This window comes from Meriones unguiculatus, chromosome 8 (genome assembly GCF_030254825.1).
Source record: "Meriones unguiculatus strain TT.TT164.6M chromosome 8, Bangor_MerUng_6.1, whole genome shotgun sequence".
Classification (NCBI taxonomy): Eukaryota; Metazoa; Chordata; class Mammalia; order Rodentia; family Muridae; genus Meriones; species Meriones unguiculatus.
Genome location: NC_083356.1, coordinates 9,327,092 through 9,349,062, shown reverse-complemented (window position 1 = coordinate 9,349,062; position 21,971 = coordinate 9,327,092). Strand labels below are relative to the sequence as shown.

General features: G+C 42.7%; 2 protein-coding genes across 13 annotated transcripts in view; one reads left to right on the top strand and one right to left on the bottom strand.

Moving 5' to 3' along the window:
* Positions 1-4,495: 4,495 nt before the first annotated feature.
* Zcrb1 (zinc finger CCHC-type and RNA binding motif containing 1) lies at positions 4,496-20,233 on the bottom strand. 2 transcript variants are annotated; one of them, XM_060388776.1, is made up of 8 exons: positions 20,093-20,233; positions 19,238-19,323; positions 16,540-16,568; positions 12,073-12,184; positions 11,678-11,785; positions 6,543-6,655; positions 6,376-6,451; positions 4,496-4,678 (listed from the first exon to the last, which is right to left on the bottom strand). In XM_060388776.1, the coding sequence occupies exons 2-8, from the start codon at positions 19,319-19,321 to the stop codon at positions 4,547-4,549; spliced, it is 654 nt and encodes a 217-aa protein (XP_060244759.1). In that variant the 5' UTR covers positions 19,322-19,323; positions 20,093-20,233; the 3' UTR covers positions 4,496-4,546. The 2 variants fall into 2 exon arrangements, with proteins under 2 accessions (XP_060244759.1, XP_060244758.1); XM_060388775.1 differs by having other exon boundaries at positions 19,976-20,116.
* The window catches only part of Pphln1 (periphilin 1), an 83,640-nt gene continuing 81,798 nt past the window's right edge, over positions 20,130-21,971 (top strand). For 7 of the 11 annotated variants that reach the window (XM_060388772.1, XM_060388771.1, XM_060388770.1 and 4 more), the window contains exon 1: positions 20,130-20,475. In XM_060388772.1, the coding sequence (XP_060244755.1) occupies positions 20,130-20,475 (346 nt within the window). Of the gene's footprint in view, positions 20,476-21,224; positions 21,492-21,971 lie in introns of those variants that run through there. The other 4 variants (XM_060388773.1, XM_021664769.2, XM_060388774.1 and 1 more) reach the window with 4 other exon arrangements.

Here is a 21,971-nt window from a genome sequence, read left to right as displayed (position 1 = left end):
ACTGTATGCCATAGGAAATCATGGCTCCTTCAAAACTGCCTCAGGTCTATTATTTCTGTAGGACACTACCCTATAACTTTCAGGAGACTGCACTTATAAGGTATACTGACTGAAATATGATGTTTATATTGTTTTGTTTGTGTGTTTTTGGAGACAGAGTTTCTTTGTGTTCCTTGGCTGTCCTGGACTTGCTTTGTAGAAAAGGTTGGCCTTGGCTCACAGAGATCCACCTGCCTCTACCTCCCCAAGTGCTGGGATTACAGGCATGCACCACCACACCCACCTGTTCTAAGTCACAAAATTTAAGGCAGTTTGTTATAGTTGAAACAGAAACCTGCACTGATAATTTCATCTTTCTTTTGCTTTTTTGTAAAAGCTTTTATTTATTTATTTATTTATTTACATCAAGTATATGAGTGCTCTGTTTTTATGAATACCAGAAGAGGAAATCCATTTCCTTACAGGTTATTGTGAATCATCATGTGATTGCTGAGAATTAAACTCAGGACCTCTAAAAAGAGAAACCAGTGCTCTTAACCACTGAGCCCCTCTCAAGCCATTCTCTTTCTTATGTTACAGTAGCATGTGCCATGCAAGATAATCCTTCACTCTGCTTTATCATCTAGCCAACAATGTTGGCTATGGCAATTCCTATCATCTCTTGTACCTGTAAGTTTGGTAGCACTGTCTTTTCTTTCATATTCTATCTGTCCATCCATCCATCCATCCTACATCAAAAGGTATCTCAGTTTTATTGATGTGGTGAGCTGAGCTGACTTTTGGCCTAATTGAATTTTGATTACCATTATGAATTTTGTTTCTTTGTTTTCTGCTAGATTTGGGCAATGCTTAAGCTAGAAACATTTTGCTCTTATTTTTTTCTGATACAAGTGATTAATTTAAATTTAGAACTAAATCTATGAATTAATTCTAAAGCCACAAGTTAGCTCTAGCATGCAATGTTTGATATATTGAATTTTTAATATAATGTAGATAAAGCTTCCAATTTATTTCATTTTAAAAGGTTTTATTTATTTTATTTTAAAATTGTGTATATGTGCATGTACCCACCATAGCCAGAAGTTAATTTTGATTTCCCTGGGTTGGAATTAACCTCTGTCAGAGGTTAACACTCATTTCTTCAGTGTGTGTGTGTGATGGGGGCAGGGTTGGGGAAAAGAGGAGAGGAGAAGAAAGGGAGAGAAGAAGAGGAGGGGAGGGAGAGATATAGGAGAAGGGAGGAGAAGGAAGAGAGGGAGAGAGAAACAAGATCACAAATGATGTAGTGCAGGTTGGCCTCAAACTATTTAGATACCTCATATATGTGAAGTCATAAAATACTTATTTTCAGTTTTACTGTTTTTCAGATAACTCCGGTTACCTACACTGCATAGTTCACAGGTCTATGTGGCAATAGGGCCACTGAGATGTAGGTTTGTCTGCCAAAAACAACTTTCTGAAACAGAGTTTCACTATGTAGGATTATAGTACCTAGAATTTTTATTTATTTATTGAGTATGAGTGTTTTGCCTGGTGTCTGCAAAGACCAGAAGGTGGCAACAGATACCTTTGAACTGGAGTACTAGATGGTTGTAAGCTGCCATGTGGGTGCTGGGAACTGAACCCAGGTCCTCTGCAAGAGTAGCAAGTTTTTAGCTGCTAATCCATGCTTTTAGCCTCTGGCCTCATATTCTGTCTCCTGCCTTGGCCTAGGGAGTGCTGGGATTACAAGTGTGTATCCTCATGATTGACTACATACCTGCATTTCTGATTATCACTGTGGAATAAAACAGGGCAAGACTTCTGGTCCAAAGAATAGAACATATTTGATACTTACTAAATTATGAGCCACATTTTTGTGTATATTTTTAATTGTCTTTTAATAAGGCTTCCTGTAGCTCAGCTGACATTAAAATCTTGAACTCCTGCTTCAAGCCCCCGGTGCTTTCAGTTTTTACAGCATGTTTTCTAGTTAGTAGGTGAACTAGAAGTACTCTGTTCTTCTGCCCTGTTACCTTATTGAAATTTGGAAGATAACTTTGTTTTAAAGCTTCACTATTAAAAAGTGAGAATTTTTATATTCAAATTACAGAAACTTAAATAGAACATTAAAGACTCCAAAATACCATTTTTACAGAACTAAATAGAAAGGATTTAGAAAGGCTTAGTCATAAATACAAAGAAATATAATTAAAGACATGAAAAATATTTACATCATTATTGCCCTTCCTTCCCCAAATACAAGAAATATCTAACACGATCTAAAAATAGTGCAAAGATGGAGGAAGGCTAGGAGAATAACAGGAAAAAACGACAAACAAAAAAACCAGAAGAAAAAAACCCTGCCTTATCCTTTTACGAATGGGCAAAGGCCCATTTTATTTAGCAACATGTACAAAACCATGAAAGGGGATGGCTAACGAGTATGTGCTTCTAGGGAACAGACGTCAGGGCACAGGCAGCAAACAACTGTTTAATTTTAAGCCTTTTGGAGCAAATTTAACTATTTCATTTTGTTCTGTTAAGAAAGGGTGGCTGGGCGTGCTGGTGCATGCCTTTGATCCCAGCGCTCAGGGGGCCAGAGGCAGGCACATCACTGTGAACTGGAGGCCGGCTTAAGTTTACAGAGTGTCCAGGACAGCCAAGGCTACACAGAAAAACCCAGTCTAAAAAACAGTACCCCCCCAAAAAAGGATGGCATCACACTCAGGCATAGCTCAGACTCTCCTCTCACTGTGTGTCCCCATGCAGAGGTTCGTTTCATGAGGATTGACAGTTCATTCAAATTGGGGCAAAGCACTCATCTTTTTGTTGTTGCTTTCGATTTTTCAAGGTTTCTCTGTGCAGCCTTGGCTGTGTGTAACCTTGGCTGTGTGTAGCCCTGGCTGTCCTGGACTCACTTTCTCTGCCTGCCTCTGCCTCCCGAGTGCTGGGATTAAAGGCATGCTCCACCGCTTCTGGCTAAGCACTCATCTTTAAGGACACTATTCTTTCAAAAAGTTTAACAACAGATCATTTATTGTTCAGCCTTCATGGAGTTTTTGGTTTAAAAACTGCATTTGGAAGAATCTGAGAGATGGCTCAGTGGTTAAGAGCACTGGCTGCCCTTCCCTGGGTTTGTTTCCCTACACCCATACAGTGGCTTACAACCTTCTCTAACTTTAGTTCCAGGAGATCTCATTGTAGAGGAACTTTAATTCAGAACATGGCTGTTGTGGCAAGAGATCATGTCCAAAGACCTTCAGCTGAAATATAAACATGCCTTTAATCCCAGGAGACATAGGCAAGCAGATCTGAATTCAAGGCCATCCTGGTACAGAGCAAGTTTCAACTAAAGAAAACCTGGTACAGGCATGATAGTACATGCCTTTAATGCGAAACAATGAAGGTAAAGTTAGTTTGTAGAAGGAAGCACACACATTTGAAAGTGATGCCTAATTGAGCAGCAGAAACAGTGAGGAATCACAGAAATACTTGACAAAATAGGATATGCCCACCTCTAACGAGTAGAGGAAAGAGAAGCTACTTAAGGGGCAATGAGAGGGAGAATAGGCAGTTTTACCAGGACTGTCATAGAGAGGTGGGTTGCAGAGAGAGAGAACTCAGGTGAAGACTGAATGAGCCAGAGAATGAGAAGGAGCCAGAAAACTAGATGAAACAGCTGGAGTTAGTTTGAGGCCAAGTAGAGCAATCCAGAGGTCAGGAAAAAAAGGCACATTGAATAAGTCCGCTTAGAGGAGTTTGAGCCAAAATAGCTGAGTTGAACCAACCAGCTAAGAGCTCAGAAAGATCAAGGGTGAGCTTCTTAGCAGGAAGTCTCAGAGGCTGAAAACATTTTAGGCCTAGGTTAGTGTGTACAGAGGTTAGACGCTTCCAGGACTAGGTCTAGAATATCTGGAGGAAGCTAGAAGCCTCCGAGGCAACTAAAAGGGGTGAATAAAAGTTCTTTCTACATCTCACATCCTTCTTCTGGCCCTCAGGGGCATTGTGCGCAGATGGCACACAAACATATATGCAGGCAAAAAATTAGAAGTTTTCCACAAGTCCTCACGTGCAAGTCAGGCAAAAATGAAGCATTACAATTAAGTTCTCAAAGAGTTTTGCCATCTACCCGTATACTTCTGATAGTTGGCAGTATTATGTTTTAGTTTCAAGATTATTTATAAAAAATTCCGATTTCAGTACAAATTGAGTGTACTAAATGTGAAATGCTTTGGAGTACAGTAGCTCAGCTTCTGGTATAACTGCATATACATAGAGATATTTAGGTAATAACCTAAATATCTAAATGCAAAATCACTTATGCTGCATATACACAGCATCTTCTACAGTATCAACAATGTTGGGAGTGGAAGAGTTTCACCGACCCACTTGAGACATCATGTTGGTACTCAAAGTTAGAACACTTTAGACACCGGAGTTTCAGAGTTAGGATTTGCATTGTGTAAGGCAAGCTAGAAACTTTACTAAAAACAGTCTCTAATCCACAACTGCATTTGGTACTGTAAGATTTTATTTGAATAATATTTACAAAATAAATACAATCTTAATCACTAAGTTCTTCTTCATCACTGAAATATGCACTTTTCTTTATCCTTGGTCGTCTAGAATCATCTGAGGTTGAGGGACCCCCTGGACTGGGTCTCCATTTGTTTTGCTCCTCTTCAACTTTGGCTTGCTGTAATGTGATTCAGAAGCAGAACAAAACCAGTTATTATGGCATATCATGTTCATTCAAAAGAATTACCATGGAAGAACCAGAACACAAATACTTTCCACCTCCTGGGCCATACTGACAAACTTGGTCCCCATTACAGCCCTACTCAAAATTATCGTAAGGATTTTTCTCCTTCTTCCTGAGATAGAAGTGTTGAATTCCCTAGGTAGGAAGGACAACTTTGAACTTCTGAGCTTTCTGTCTCTACTTCCATAATGCTGGGACTTCATCCCCAGATTTATGCAGTGTCCTGGAGAGTAAACCCAGGGCTTCGTTCATAACATCAACTAAACGAAATCCCTAAACCCTTCTCCCCACCAAAGCCCCATTTGTTTTCTTTTGACACAGAGTCTCACTATGCAGCTTCTGTTGGCCTGAAACTTGTTAGGTAGCCCAGGCTAGCCTTGACCTCATTATCTCCTGCCTCAGCCTTCTCAGGTGAGACCACAACTGTGCAATGTGATTATTAGCTCCACTGGATGCAATTTCTAAAGATTCTTTCTGGATGAGGTATAGAGATGTCTTTTCAATGATATATTTTTATTTCATGTGCACTGGAGCTTGTGGAACTTGAGTTACAGACAGTTGTGGGCTGCCATGTGGTTGCTGGGAATTGAACTGGGTCCTCAGGAAGAGCAGCCAGTATTCTTAGCTGCTGAGCCATTTCTCCAGCTCCAAGCTATAGAAATTTTTAACAAACTGTTTTAACTTAAACAGTAAATTAATTTCTGAGATCGGTGTCATGTTGCCCAGCTTGGCCTTGAACTCCTGCCTCTACTTCCCATATACTAGCATTACAGATGTGTGGTAACTCATCCAGCTAATCTAATACTTCCATCCAATTTTGTTTAATAATATACTAAAAGTATGTGAGACCTTACAATTTAGAAAAGCAAATGAGAATGTTTCATTCAGACAAAGATCTTAGAATAATGTGTTGTCTCAAATTTATGAGGTGAGAGGGAAACATAGACGTTACTATTGAGATAGGTAATCAGTACAGTGATATAAAAATATTAACTATAGCCAGGCAGTGGTGGCACACAGCTTTAATCTCACCACTTGGGAGGCAGAGGCAGAGAGATCTCTGAGATAGAGGCCAGCCTGGTCTACAGAGTGAGTTCCAGGACAGCCAGAGCTACACAGAAGAACTGTCTCAACACTCACCCACCAAATAAACAAACAAACAACATGAAATATACCATGGTGCCGTGGATAATTTATAATTTTTTTATATTATTTATTCAGTTTTTGAGACAGGGTCTCACTCTATAATCCAGGCTGGTCTCAAACATGTAATATTCCTTCTTTAGCCTGAGTGCTGAGTTATAGGTACGGAACACCATGCCTACCACATTTCCCCTTTTTTCTGGGTTCACAGGCATGGACCACTGTGCCTACTACATCCTCCCTGTTTCCTGAGAAAGGGTGTCCCTGGGCTGGTCTTGAATCCCTAGGCTTCATGGTTCTTCACCCAGGCTCCTGAGTAGATAGATAAAGGCTGTAGCAGCTCTCAGTTAAATCCCCTGGAACACTAAACTCCACACTGTAACACAGCATTTCCTGGCCTCTCCCACCCCCCAAATCCAGTCCTGCCAAGCAAGCCGTCCATCTTGAACCTTGTCCCAGCCACCAGTCCCTTCAGAACAAGTCAGTACCTGGAACGCTATGGCCTGACTCAGACTGTCCAGAGCTGGGTCCTCCCCCTCTTCTTCACTCACTTCTACTTCCTCACTAGGGCAACAAAGAGAAAAAATTCAGATGTGGTCAGCTGACAGTAAAAAGGCAAAAGAGCACACCATCTCATTGAGCAAGATATACATACATTTCTTCTTCTGGTTCAGGGACTTTCTTCTTCTTTTTCTTCTCTTTCTTCTTTGGAGGCTCACGCTCTCCAAGCATGTTTTTAGGACAGGCATAACTTAGGTGTCCGCTTTCCTTTTGTTTCATATTAGAAAAGAAAGAAAAACAAACAAACAAAAAACCCACTATAGTTGCTGTTACTGATAGAAACCTGCCCTGACCCTATGACTCAAAGGCTAGAATCCAGGAAACAATATACTCATTGTGGGAACACAGGACCAAACCTGTCCCTTTCGCATAGAGGAGGCCGATCCTGGGACATTCTAAGTGCTGCCACGCTACAGTAGCATTGGGGGAGCAAAGAAGTACTCTTTTCTTAAACATTTTAAATCTCAACTCTCACCTACAAAAGAACTATGATCTAAATGATCATCAACTCTAATACAAGTTTTAGATTAGCCTGATAAACGGGGATAAAATTATTTCTGCTAACTTGTAAGATGTTGCTGAATATTCAGCTTTAAACCAAGCAGGGGCTGGCAAGACAGCTCAGTGACAGCGTTCCTGCCCGGCAGGCACAGGGCCCTGGCCTTGAGCTCTGGCGAGCACCACACTACATTTTCTCTTCCTTTTTTACACATATGGCTTGTATTATCATCCCATTTTACGGAGCTGGATTAGTCCAATGAAGCAGAATACTGAATGTAAAACATAGAACTATAAACTGCAATCTGTACATCAGCTCACTAAACTACATGAAATAGTACAATGTTAACTTGTGTAGGAGACTGAACCAAGATTATAACACAAGGAGAAAATTATTTCACACTGCCTCAGATAACCTGTACTTTGTTCTTGGCATATGGCTGAACCCAAGATGTACTATTTTCTGTTAATTTACATTTTGAGAGAATTCGATTGTTTTGGAATAACAGTAACAAATGTTAACACATATCACTAAAGGAAAAGGTTACTAGTAAAACTGCTTTGGGAAAACTCAGATATGTAAATGCAAACAGATCTTGTTTTTAGGGAAGAGTTAAGGCACTATGGAGATGTACAGTGTAGGAGCAGGATGCAGCTCAGTTGCTGCAGAGCCTGCCTAGCCTGTACAAAGCACTGGATATGACTGCCCTGCACACACACAGCAAGGGCGGAGGCTCGAGTCTGCAAGTGGAAGAGGATGGGAGGTTTAAAGACATCTGCTACAAAACAAGTTTAAGACTACCCTGTGTTAGAGACACTGTCTTTAAAAAACAAAATGTATTGACCCTGGTATGGCAGTACAAAACTTTGATCTTAGCACTTGGCAGACACAGGCAGGCAAATCTTTCTTAGTTTGAGGCCATCCTGGTCTACCAATGAGTTCCAGGTCAGCTAAGCTTGCATAAGGAGAAAAAGTAAATAAACCCCCCAACACTAACAACAAAAATGTACAAAACATGACAACAAACCTGTCTGAATCCATAAATCAAAAGGAGTATCTAATTCACACATTTATGTAGTGCTTCTCAGATGATCTGTATTCATTCTAAACATGGAGAGTAAGGGAACTATCCAGTAAACAAACAACCTACTGAGACAGTGTCTCTCTGTGGTCTAGGCTAGCCCAGAATTCCTTATGTAGCTCAGGATAATCCTAAGCTGGAAGTCGTCCTGCCTGAGCATCCTGACTGCTGGACTACAGGCCTGTGCTACTTTGCTCAGCCAGCACTGTTCTTTTCACAAACTCAATAATTTTGAATAGTTTCCAAATAATCTTTTAACAGGATTTAAACTCTGAACTGACCAAATTAGCATGCTTGCTTTCTCGTCATCTATGCACCTGTCCACAATGTATCTTGGGAACAGAGGGAAGGGGAGGCGGCTGAACAACAAGGGTGTTTGAATGAATGAGAATGTCCTCACAGGCTCAAGTATTTGAATACAGGGTTCCCAATTGGCGTCCCTGCTTGGAAAGGACCAGAAGGTGTGGCCTTATAGGAGTTGGTATGTCACTGGGGATGGGCTTTGACGTTTCCAAAGACTTGCAGGGATCTCAGTGTGGCCCCTTGTTGTTTCCTGTTTCTGGATCTCATAGGAGCTCACAGCTGCTGCTCCAGTGCCATTTCTGCCTACAATCATGCTCCTGCCAGGATGGTAACAGGCTCCTATAGCTCTGGAAGCGTAAGCTCCAAATAACCCCTTCCTTATGTAAGTTCCTTGGTCAGGGTATTTATCACAGCACTAGAGAAGTAACTAAGGTGCTAAGGAATTTCAGGTGTCTTCCCGGTAACTTTATAGCTATGACAATGCCTCCAGACATCACCTCTCTGCCTCTCCATTATATGTCTGGATCCAGTGTTTAAGTATTATACAGTCATTTTGTAGGAACTTTCAGCTATGAGACTCAGACAGAAATCCTCTTGGTATTAAAAATTAAAAACAGGTGTGGTTCAGCACACCTGTATAGTAATGGCTACTTAGAAGGCCAAGGTGGGAGAATCACTCTAGGCCATGGGGTCAATACCAGCCTTGGGAACATCTTGCAATCCTGTCCCAATAATAACAAGAGAAGTTCAATATATTATCTTAGAGCAGAGGTCATATGATCACACTGATAGTCAACTCTGATGCTTAAACACTGGCAAAACAAGATCAAAAACACATGCAACTATTAACAGAAATTAATATGAGTTAATTATGAGTTACTTAAAATCTTTTAAGACATTAAGATAACGAGCCTTGTATTTTTAGAAAACAATTTTGAAGGGGCTGGAGCGATGGCTCAGCAGTTAAGAGCACCGATATTCTTCCAGAGGACCTGGTTACAATTCCCAGCACCCACATGGTGGCTCACAACTGTCTGTAACTCCAAGATCTGACATCCTCACAGACATACATGCAGGAAAAATACCAATGCACATAAAATAAAGAGAAATAAATTGTTAGAAAAAAAAATCGGAAGACTTAGAAGCTAGTAAAATAACTTTGTATTCCTCCTCAAGGTATTTTTATTCTTTTGTTCTTTTTTGTGCTCTGTGATGCTTGGGGTTGAACCCTCACCCTTCTGGGTACCAGGTAATCAATCCCCCTGGCACTCAGCTCTGCCTGCAGTCCTGCTCCAGGTATCTCTAGATACCACTCTTTCCTTTAAACTTTACTTATTCTTGTGTGTGGACGAGCGTTTACTGCAGCCTGAGTGTGGAGGTCAGAGGACAAGTGTGGGTTAGCGTCTCTTCTCCACCTTCATGTGGGTTCCAGGGTTGAACTCTGGTCATCAGGCGTGCATGGCAAACACCTTTACCCACCAAGCATCATGCTGGCTCCTGAATACTACATTTCAGTGATGTTTACTCAGATCAGTTCCAAGTAAGATAGCTTTTATTTATTTATTTTAGATTTATTTATTATGAATACAATGTGTGTTTCCATGTACACTTGCATGCCAGAAGAGGGGATCAGATTTCATCTTAAAGGGTTGTGAGCCACCATGTGGTTGCTGGGAATTGAACTCATGACCTCAGGAAGAGTAGCCAGTGCTCTTAACCTTTGAGCCATCTCTCCAGCCCCGTAAAATAGCTTTTATAACCTGGTGACCAGGAGGTTAAGTTCAGATGGTTCCCTGCTTGCTTAGCATGCACAAAGCCTTAGATTTGATTCTCAGTAGCTCATAAACTACAAGTGGTAGGACATGCCTGGAGTCCTGGCACTCAGGAGGTGGACGCAAGAGAATCATAAGTTCAAGGTCATCATCTGCTACTTGGTGAGTTAGAGTCAGCCTGTGCTACATTAAACCTATCTCAAAACAAATTGAAAACAATCTCAACAAAAACAAAATTATGAAGAGGCTAAAAAGATGGCAAGGAAGAGTGCTTGCTGCCCAAGCAGGAAGAGCGAAGTTCAAATGCCCAGACCTCACATAAAAGAACAAAAAGATGTTCATAGAAGCTTTATTTATAATAGCCAGAACCTGAAAACAACCCAGATGTCCCTCTATGGAGGAATGGATACAGAAATTGTGGTACATTTACACAATGGAATACTACTCAGCAATTAAAAACAAGAAAATCATGAAATTTGCAGGCAAATGGCAGGATCTAGAAAAGATCATCCTGAGTGAGGTATCCTAGAAGCAGAAAAGACAAACCTGGTATATACTCACTTATATAGCCCTATAAGATAGAATAAACATAATGAAATCTATACACCTAAAGAAGATAAACAAGAAAGAGGATCCTGGGCAAGATGACCAATCCTTAGGCAGAAAGACAAATGGGATGTACAATGGAAGAAGGAGAAAAAAAGAAACAGGACAGGAGTCTACCATAGAGGGCCTCTGAAAGACTCTACCTAGCAGTGTATCAAAGCAGATACTGAGACCCATAACCAAACTTTGGGCAGAGTTCAGGGAATCATATGAAAGAAGGGGGAGTTAGTAAGACCTGGAGAGGACAGGAGCTCCACAAGGACCAAATATATCTGGGCACACGGGTCTTTTCTAAGACTGATTCTCCAACCAAGGACCATGTATGGATATAACCTAGAACCCCTGCTGGGATGTAGCCCATGGCAGCTCAGTATCCAAGTGGTACCCTAGTAAGGGAAACAGGGACTGTCTCTGACATAAACTCTGTGGCTGGATCTTTGACCTCCTCCCACCCCCCGAGGGGGGAGCAGCCTTGCCAGGCCACAGAGGAGGATATGGAAGCCAGTCCTAAAGATACCTGATAAGCTAGAGTCAGATGGAAGGGGAGGAGGACTTCCCCTATCAGTGGACTTAGACAGGGGCATAGTAGGAGATGAGGGAGGGTGAGATTGGGAGAGAATGAGGGAGGAGGCTACAGCTGGGATGCAAAGCGAATAAAAGGTAATTAATGTAAAAAAAAAAAAAAAAAAAAAAAAAAGACAGGCATGGCTGTATGTGTGTGAAACCCCAGCAGTGTGTGTGCACACAAGACTGCTGCAATGTGCAGGTCACCAGCTTAGCCCATGTTACGAGAGAAACGCTCGTTAAAAGGGAATACGTGACAGAAACAGCCAGCACTTCTGAAGCCTTGCATCCTCTACCCACCTGAGTGCCCCCTCCATGCACACCCCCACTGGTGGTCACCACTGAAAGACTAATATGAAGATCACTTTATACCACAGAAGAGGCAGAGTTCTGGGTTTACTCACCCCACATTCATAGCACTTAGATTTATCGAAGTAGTTTCGCCTCCGGATGAACTCAGCTGCTCTTCCATTGTCAATAGCAATGCTCGCCTTGATCACTCTACCAAACAACTAAACCAGAGAACAATGTCAACGCAGAAGGACGTGGTCGCCAACACCTAGTTATCAGATACCATTTCCTCAATTCTTGTTGAAATGAGCATGTGATAGACTCTATGCTTTAATTTTCTCACTTAAGATTTTTTTTCCAGTGTTTAGATAATCAGTACAGTGTTGACATCAGCAAAATGCTCCTGAATTACAGATATTAATCAAACTTTACCTCCTGCACCCCCATAGCTTTTGGATTAAATGAACAGAGATTTTGGATTAAAAACCTGATAAAATGAATGGCTTACCTGTTTGTTATTTATTGCTCTGGTGCAATTTAAGGCAGAGTCTTTATCCAAAAACAAAATAAATGCAACACCTTTACTCTTCCTTGTATCTTTGTCTTTCATTATTGTAACCCTTAAAGCACAAAGAACCAGTTAAAAGTAAATAAAAAACATGTAACTACTCAAGAAGCTCAAGATCATTTCTATAAGGCTAAATAACGAAACATTTGAAATGATAAATAAAAAGAAAAAAATCATGCTTAGTGGTAGATGCTTGTGATCCCAGTACTCAGCAGGGGGAGGTGGAAGGAACAAGAGATCGGGACATCCTTGGCTAGAGAGCTTGAGGCCAGCCTAGGCTATGAGAGCCTCTCTGAAGAGAGAGACTGATTTAAACCATCTGGCTCTTCAAAGTCATGAGGGATACAGGAGAATGGAAATGAAGTGACACTGACAGTACAGAGGAACACTGGGGAGCCAATCAGAGCTTGAAAGGGTCCAGCCAAGAGACTGTTACATCATTATCAAAATGTATATCCTCTTCCGTACTAGCCCTTCATTTGCAAAACCCAATACATAAATTGAGGTATTCTCTTATATACAAAAAACAAAATGATTTACCGCTTTTTTTCAAGTTATATATCCAAGTGTCTGTCTTTCAAAGACTCTCCAGTTTAGTGCTGCTTAGCCCTACCTCAGCACCCCTGGGTTAAGAGGACTGCTATCCACATATGCAACTGAGAAGAAAAGTGCTGGAGTCTGATGTGGTGGAACATGCTTAGAATGCTTACACACAGGACACTGAGGCGGCAGGACAGCACCAAGCTGAAGGCTAGGGTAATGTAAGTAGCAAGACCATGTCTTATTTACTTTGAGAGTTTTATTGTATGTGCATTGTTGATATGATCTTTTGGAATGTATACACCTTACCCTTGTTCATTCAAATGCTGATTTCTCTCCCCAACTATCTGGTTTCAATCTGGACATTGCATTGTGATACTTATTCTAAGCATCACCTGTCTCAAGTTTGTGTAAACAGGCCACCATTTGTTCTCCAATTTGTCAATTAAAATAACCAGCCACAATGTTGAGCAATGGAGAGGATAAGGTGGGCATCCTGGTTCAGAGTGGGAGGAGAGGAAGGAAGCGGTAGGAGGGAGAAGGGAGGTACCGGAGGAGAGGAAGGAGTAGGAAGGAGAGGGGAGGAGCCGGAGGAAAGGAAGGAATAGGGGGAGAAGAGGAACAGAAGCTGGGAGAGAGAAGCTGGAGGAGAGATCTTGGAACAACCTGGAGAAATGAACTGGGCCTAAAATACATGGAGTAACTATTGCCCACCATTGTGTTCTAGGTTAACCAAATAAATCCTAGTCTCAGTGTGGTGATTTGGTTATACAGCTGTTTAGAGTAACTGAAGTTTTACTAAAAGATATATCAATAGTAAATATTTAACAAATACATCAGTGCATGGATGTTTTGCCTGCATGTATGTCTGTATACCATGTTATACAGTGTGTGAGTGCCAGGTGCCACAGGAACTGGAATTACAGTCAACTGATAGCTGCCAAGTGGGTGCTGGGAATTAAACCTGGGTACTCTGGAAGAGTAGTCAGTATTCATAATGGCTGAGCCATATCTCCAGTCTGAGACCTCATCTTAAAAAACAAAGCAAATCAATGTTTTGCTGAGCTCTATGGGAAAAAACAACGGTTGCTTTTAAGTTGAGCAGGGTGGAGGCAAGAAGAACCTGGAACTTGAGGTTACAAGAAAAAAAATTAAACAAAACATGAACATAAAATAGAAGCCAGCTAGTCACTGCCTACCAGCCAACTACAAGACAGAATAAACAGACAAAATAGTGATTAAATTATGAAATACGGGAAAAGTTAGTGCTTGCAAGTCCACATGAGTGATAAAAATGTGAAGAAGGGAGCCCAGCGACTACTGCTAGGTACACAGCAAATGCTGAATGAGGAAAGCACCACTTTGCAACACTCACGGTAGAGATCAGATCAGAAAAGAACCGACAGCACAGGTTAAATAAAAAATGATGCTCTTGTGCAAAAGGGTACTTGTGCTGCCCCAAACACTGTTTATTAATTGCTAAGGGAAAATAAAGCATATACTGAAAACAAAAACAAAACCAAAATGGACATCACCTCAACCGAGTCATGAAAACTATCACCAGTGGACAGCAGATGAACAAGTCTCCAGGGATGGTTCCCTGAACAGGCCACATCACCATCATCTGCTAAGTACATGAACCAGAAAGACATGATCAGGATCTAAGTAGGGGAAAACACCAGTTAGAGGAAACACTTGGCTCTAGAGTGAACCATGCACCAGAGGGAAAGGTTCCCTAGGAATCTACTACCTCAAACGACAGAACAGGACGGCTGTCTGGTTCAATAAGAGCTTCCAAAGAGGTTAAGAAGCTGGCAACTTTGCTGTGCTTATATAAGGTGCACCTTTAAAACACATTAAGTAGACAGAAAGGAGAATGAAGTTTGAAACGCATGAAAACAATGTGCACACATACACGTACGCATTCACAGTCAAGAGAGTGAAGCCATGGAGCAAGCTGAAAGGCACCACGGAGCAAGCTGAAAGGCACCATGGAGCAAGCTGAAAGGCTGAGGACAGGTTAATTTGGATGAAGGATCCCCCTTTTTTTAAAAGAGAGGGGTGACACAGTGCTTTGCTGTAGAAGCATGGGGCCCTGGGTTTGAATACCGGCACCCACATGAAACCTGGGCACACATGCCCATACCCTCTGTCTTGACAGGCAGAAACTGGTAGATCCTGGGGGCTCACTGGTAAGCCTAGCAAAAACAGTGAGCTTCAGGTTCCGTGAGAGACCCCCTGTCGACAGAGTACACCTGATGTCCTCCTGTCTTTATGTGCACAGGCCAGGATGTACACACACAAGCAAAAAGGGAGGGGTGGGGAGTTTATGTTAGTTTCACCAGAGCAGTGGTTTTCAACCTTTCTAATGCTGCGGCTGTTTAATACAGCTCCACATGTTATGGTGACCCCAACCATAACACTGCTCTTGCTGCTACTTCATAACCGTAAGTTTGCTACTGTCTAATGTAAATATTTCTGGAGATAGATATTTGCCACAGGGGCTGTGACCCACAGGCTGAGAACCACTGCACTAGATACTTTGTTCTTATTACTAAGCTAAAACCTAAAACGCTACACGTGCTTTTGGATGACTTTAAAACCATTAACTCTGGACTCAGAATTAAACACTTTGAACACTGCACAAAGAAGTCAGAAGTAGCCGGGTATGGTGTTGCCCAGACAGAGGCAGGTGGGATGGCTCTGAGTTCGAGGCCTGCCTTGTCTACAAAACCAGTCCAGGACAGCCAAGGGACACACAGAGAAACCCTGTCTTGAAAAACAAAACAAAACAAAACAAAACAACAAAAAGACAAGCACATTCACCCTCAGGAAGAAGTTCAGAGTCTAGTGACAGAGACTCTGCAAACCACTTACAACAGGGTCTGTCCTTAAAGATCTCTTCTCTGGTAATAGAAAAAGAAAATCACAGCAAGGACAAAGAAAACAAATCTGTGATGACCTCCAAGTTCCTGGCATGCAGAAAGAGATAGAGCAACACTGTTTTCAGATGCAGGTCTGAGGGGCTCATTCAAGCAGACACTATCTTGTGCACCTGGAAGCCACCAGACACTATCTTGAGCACCAGGAAGCCATCCGGACACACCCTCCTTGTTCATCCAGTCCTTGTGTACACCGAACAGTCTCTCAAGGACAAACAGCCTTTTACCTGACCGTCCTGTCCAGGTTTCTTCCCTTGTGTAATTACAGATTTCAGTTTAGCCATCTCAATTTGCTGAAAGTAACATCAGACTGATCTATAGTATAGGAAATTATTTGGAGCCAATAATGATTGTTATTAATCAAATAGATTCAAATAGTCCTGTAGAAATGCTCCACAAATCTATAAAACAGTGCTGTAGTTACTGCTTTAAAACCACAAATGGGTTTGAAATCAAAGTACTTCTTTGTCCAGAGTTATGACTTGGTTCAGTGTCAGTCTCTAAGTGATTTGGGGGATACATAGGTCAACAGAGGTCAACACATGGGGTATCGAATGGGAGGTCTATAGCCAGTTCAAAGGTTTTGCTATAGAGATTCTCTGATGTGGCTTGACAGTACCAAGAGCATGATGTTGCTCCACTGTGATATTCCCTAGACATTTCCAACTAAGCTTTGCACCGCACAGGAATGAGTTGTGGAACCTTTCAGGGGCTCAGTGTGTAGCTCAGGGATAGGAGTTTACTTAGTGCCTGGAGAGCAGCTCTCAGCAATACCATTAAACTATTAAATCTTTACAGTACACAGTCATTTATGGTATGAAAACTGTCATTTGTTTGTGTACATGGGAAAATAACTGAACTATATGTAAAAGTGTTAACAGTATTATTCATATTTAACCGAGCATCTTTTAATGTAAATACTTACTTCACAACTTTGCCATACTTGGAAAATATCTGAAACAAAAGATCACAGAATAATTTATAATTTAAAATATTACCAAATTAAATATTCAGATTGTATGCACTGATCAGATTATATTATTTTATGAAATATTTCAGCCTTCAGTCTATACAAGAGGCTTTACAAAAAATACTCCTACACTTGGGAGACTGAGAAGGAGGATCACAACTTAGGGCAACACAGCAAGACTCTGGCACAATAAACCAGAGAAATATTGCCTAAGTGAGTAGAATAATACAGTCACTGGCCTTGCAGGTAATATGCTCCAGTGCCTAACCTCCTAAGGGGTGGGCAGAGAGAAAGACCACTCAGCATGTCTACATCTATGGCGTATACACTAGGTAGCAGCTGTATTCCTGATCTGTCTGTGGGACCATCAACCCCACCAGAACTCCAGCTAAACCAGTGCTTCAAATACCAGTGCTGTTGAATAAAACAACACAACTGATTTAAGCAATCAACTGTGCTAAAGACAGCTCTGACTGCATATAACGCCAGAAACTTCCTTTAATGAAACAAGCATCTCTAGCCAGGAGTGATGGTATATGGCTATAATCCTAGTATTCAGAAAAATGAAGCCAGAAGGCCAGGAGTTTGAGGCAAGCCCAGGCTACAAAGCAAGACCCTGTTGCCAAAGATCAAAAACAAAACAAAAATCTTTTTATTCCTATAGGTGCAGTACTTTTCTCATCATTTATTATTTTATATCTGATCTTTTCTTCCTTTTACTTCAACATATCCTAACAAACTTAACCATTTCTATAGTTGCAGACAATATCTAGATATTTACAGTTGACTTATCACTTAACATATTGTAATGTGCTTGAAAAACAGCAAGGCTGTCAGGAGTGAGATTAGGAACACCTTTAGTAACAGTAACTAGGTAACACCCTTAAGGCATTAGGCAATGACAGCTGATTAACAGCTGACACGTGTGGAAGAGTGGTAAACTAAGCAATGCCCTGGAACAGGGTATAAAAACCGCAGCCTTCGGGGCTGGAGAGTTAAGAGCACTGTGTGCTCTTCCAGAGGTCCCGAGTTCAATTCCCAGCAACCACATGGTGGCTCACAACCATCTCTACCCTCTACTGCCCTCTTAGAGGCATTTATTTTAATGTGTATAAAATAAATATGTCACACTCAAGTGAGGAGACTACAGGATCGCCAATAACCAGCCAATGCCTGAACTGCTATTGATCAATCCCTGGAAGGCAACATGCGAGAAACCACCACATCCTGGAAGACTGGCTGACAGTCCTTGGCTTGCTGAGACTCTGAAACCAGAACCTCCTGGAGGCAACGCGTCCAAGCCCTTACCTGCGCTCAGGTTGTATTCCCCATGGAATGTGTGATGTGTTATGCGACCCTAAGATATTTGTGCGATTAAAATAGCATTCAAAATCATTCTGGCGTTGGCTCTTATCAATACCCTGCTGCCCTTAGAGGCGCCTCGGTTAAAAGTCCTCCAGCGTAACTGAGTGCTCGAGACACATAGAGAAATAATATTACCAAGAGAAGGCTTTTAGAAGATCTCATCACATGCACTTCAATAATGAAATATTAAGTTCTGAGTCATAGATTTAACAGCATTAGATTCTAAGGCCCAGCAGTGTCCTATATAACTTTTTAATGGGTTCTCGTTTTAGAGTGACAGCCTGCATGAGGCCTGTAAAACCAGAAGAGAGTGGGTTTACTTATATTCCACCCTTCCTCTTCGAAAATGCTGTGCTTTGGACAGCTGTACAACTGCCTCCTATTGCCCCACGATTTTATTCAAGACACCTTTTGTTTGTTTACGACAGTGTCTCATGCATTCCAAGCTTGCCCCAAAGTCCTCATGTAGCTGAGCATGACCTTGAATTTCCAATATCCAGGCTTCACCTTCCGAATATTGGAATCAGAGGTGTGCACCATCAATGTCTCGTTTGCATGGTACTAGGAATTCAACACAGGGCTTTGTGCATGCAGGGCAAACATCCCACCAACTACATTAAACTCCCAGCCCCCACCTACGTTTTAAATAGGTTTTTCTTACCACCCAGTCTAAAAACCCCTCTTTACTTTTTCCCTTTTGTGAGACAGGGTCTACATTGCCCAGACTGGTCTTGAACCCAAGCTCTCCTGCCTCAGCTTCCCCTCTGCTGGGGTTAGTGTGTGGACTATGCTAGGCAAGTGCTTCACCACTCAGCTACATCCTCAGCTTATTTTTTGAGACAGAATATTGCTATGTCCTTTCAGCTGGCCTTGAACTTAGAATCCCACTGTCTCAGCTTTCAGAGTGTTAGGTTCATGGGCACCCACTACTTTCTCCTTGTTAATAAAGCACACACTATTTTCTTAATATAAAAAGAGTAGTGGCACAGGCCTTTGATACCAGCACCCTAGAGGCAGAGGCAGGTGGATATCTGAGTTGGAGGCCAGCCTGGTCTACAGAGTGAGTACGAGGATAGCCAGGGCTACACAGAGAAACCCTGTCTTGAAAAAACAAACAAATAAAAGAAGGAGTTTAAAAACTCTTTGGATATATATATATATTATTATTATTTTTTTCACTAAAATTTGAAGCTATAAAGAATTTTCCCAGGGAGCAGTATTGGCTTAGCTACAACTTCTCTCTTAAAGGGAGAATTCACTAGTTAGATATATTGATACTAAAACTTACCCGGTATAAATCATTGTTTGTCAGGGAGAAAGGCAAGTTGGACACATAGACCGTGCTCTTACTTGGAGCCAAGCCACCGCTCATTTCTAAAATGGAAAACAAACCATCAGGAATCTTACTCCACGTAAAACCAAACACTGGCGAAGTCTGTGGTAAATAGGGCAGAATTCCACACCATCCATTCATTTAAAGAGATTAGAGTAGGCCAGTGGGGGTGGGGTGTGAATTTCCTTTTCAAGCAGCGCCAGGTAGGTCTCAGTGCGGCACTGCGGTTGGAGAAGAGGGCTTTTAAAGAGGCGGGGAAGCCACGAGGCTATTATTGACGTCTTCTTAGGCTAAAAGCAAAAAGATGCTTTCCAAGTATTCGCCACATCCTTTGGAACAGCTATTTATCTCCCTGTTTTGTTTTTCTACTCAACGTCCAGCATCTACGTCTGAAATACTGAGATTACAGATATAGGCCGCCAATGCCCGTCTCATTTTTGTTAATTTTGGGTTATTTTCACATTTTTGATAAAGTTATTTAGAATCTTTAATGTACACAACCAAATTACGAAATGACATACTTTATTATATGAATTACGTGCTTTGAATAGAACATAAACCTGTACCATGCTCAGTAATCACTTTCACTGCTTACAACTCTGTAAATTACCAGTGAAAATTATATATCGGACCCAAATGAGTTCAAAAATCTGATTTTCAACCAGCGCAGGAGTCGGCAGGAGTAACGAGTACCTGGAATAACAAAGTACGTGCTCTACGAATGACAATCGACGCAGGAATCCGGAAGAGTGCTTCACGCTGGGCGACTGGGAGGATTATTTAAAAAGCCTCAGGGTAGCCAACACCTGCCTGTCACTTTTCAAGGGTCGCAGGCTGAGGAGCGGGAATGCAGGCTGGACGTCCCCGCGTCCGAGTCCGGGGCGGCGGGAGTCGCGAGGCGTGGGAGCTCACCGTCAGCGCGGCGGCCGAGGGCGGAGGATGCGAGCCCGCAGCGGCCTCGGCCCCCGCTGTTCTCCGCCCCGCGCCGAGGCGCGGGCGTCGGCGAGCACGGCGCGGTGCAGGGCTCCTTCCTTTACCCCGAAACCTGGGCGGACGCGGGCCCGAGGCCGGCGCGCAGGGCGACGTCACCCCGCGCGCCGGAAGTGCCTTTTGGCGGAGAGGACGTCTGCCTTCGCGGGTTTCGGCGGCGGCGGCGGCGGCGGCGGCGGCGGCGGCGGCGGGGCGGAACGTAGGTGAGTGAGTAGCTCTCGGCAGAGGCGCGAGGGGCGCATGCGGCGGGTGGGGGTGGGGGGCCCGGGTGGCCGGGCGGGCGTTTCCTGGCGCGTTGAAGGTGTGCATTCTTCTGCGCTCGCGCTGGAGCCTGGAGGCACTCAGTGGAATTGGGCGGAAAGCAAAGTCTTGAGTGTAAGACGCAGGTTCGGCTTCTAGTTAGTAGTTTAGTATGCAAAAGGAAATGCGAAGCTTAGGTAACTTCAGTGACTGCAGGTCGGTCAGGAAGTCTCTAATTTTTTATTTTTGGACGTACCCAGCTCTGTAACGGGCACTTTCAGAGACTGAAAAAAAGTGCAGAAATTGCCCACTTGCTGTTGAGAATGTCAGCGTGGCTGGGAAACAAAGCCAATGTGGGCAGAGCTGGATTCACAGAGTGACCCATTCTTGAGTACTGGCATGGACAGATGTTAAGCTACTTGGTACCTTTTTTTTTCTTTCTGTAAATATGAAATGGGCACGCACTGATTCTTCTTTTTTGTTTTGTTTTTTGAGACCGGGCTTCTCTGTAGCTCCGGCAGTCCTGGAACTCGCTCTGTAGACCAGACTGCCCTTAAACTCAAAGACATCCGCCTGCCTCTGCCTCCCAAGTGCTGGGATTAAAGGGGTGCACCCATGCCCGGATACACTGATTATTCTTAAGAGCTCGTCATTTCTACAGAGAAATCAGAAAATAATGCATGGTAGTTTAAACTTAACTTCTACCCACCAGCACACACAGACCAGGCCTGTAACTACTCCCTGGGAACCTGCGTGTCAGCAGCCCGGAGCCCAGAGCCTGTCCTGGAGCCTGCACAATCAATCCTGACTGAAGCGGAGGGACGAAGTGCAATCCATCCAGGGCGCAGCTGAGTTTTGAGAGGCATTAATGCCTTGGCCTCCACCAAGGGACCAGTGGGACTAATTCTCTTGGCAAACTTGTGGCCAGCCAAAACTACCATGCTTCACATCCCGGTTGTGCTTGGTTATCGCCCAAGATGTAAGCCCCTTTGGTCTTCTATGCATTAATTATCCGTGCTGTTTTGTGCTTCTTCTCTCTTGATTTGGGGCATCACTACTCCTTCCTCAGTTCACCCCTGAGCGCGTTGTCTGAGCTCCTTGGAATCGGTTTTTGTCTGCTTAGCAAACGCTCACCTATTTAGCCCTGTTTTGAAACTGCCTTTCGTTTTCTTACCCTAACTAAGGAGTGGCTTTCGCCTTTAAATTGAACTATTTCTGACACCTGTGTTTTAAGATTGGCTGTTGCTCCATCTATATCGAATTGATTGCATTTCCTTAAACGTGTTTTTTTTTTTTTCCCTCCTCAATGTCCTGCTAAGTCCTCATTGTTCCTTTTGGTCCTATGATTTCATCCCACCTTTTTTTCCCCCTCTCCTTCTAAGCAGGGCCTGGAACTGGTGCTCCCTTCCATCCCCATTTCCTCCTCCTTTTTTCCCCCCTAAGGGCGGGAAACTGGCGA

Excerpts from the sequence above, each read along its gene's own strand:
- Zcrb1 (XM_060388776.1), bottom strand. The coding sequence starts at position 19,321 with ATGAGCGGTGGCTTGGCTCCAAGTAAGAGCACGGTCTATGTGTCCAAC. Across the intron at positions 16,569-19,237 it reads CAAACAATGATTTATACCGG|ATATTTTCCAAGTATGGCAA; the intron begins GTAAGTTTTAGT and ends CTTTTGTTTCAG. Across the intron at positions 4,679-6,375 it reads GTCAGGCCATAGCGTTCCAG|CAAGCCAAAGTTGAAGAGGA; the intron begins GTACTGACTTGT and ends ATCACATTACAG.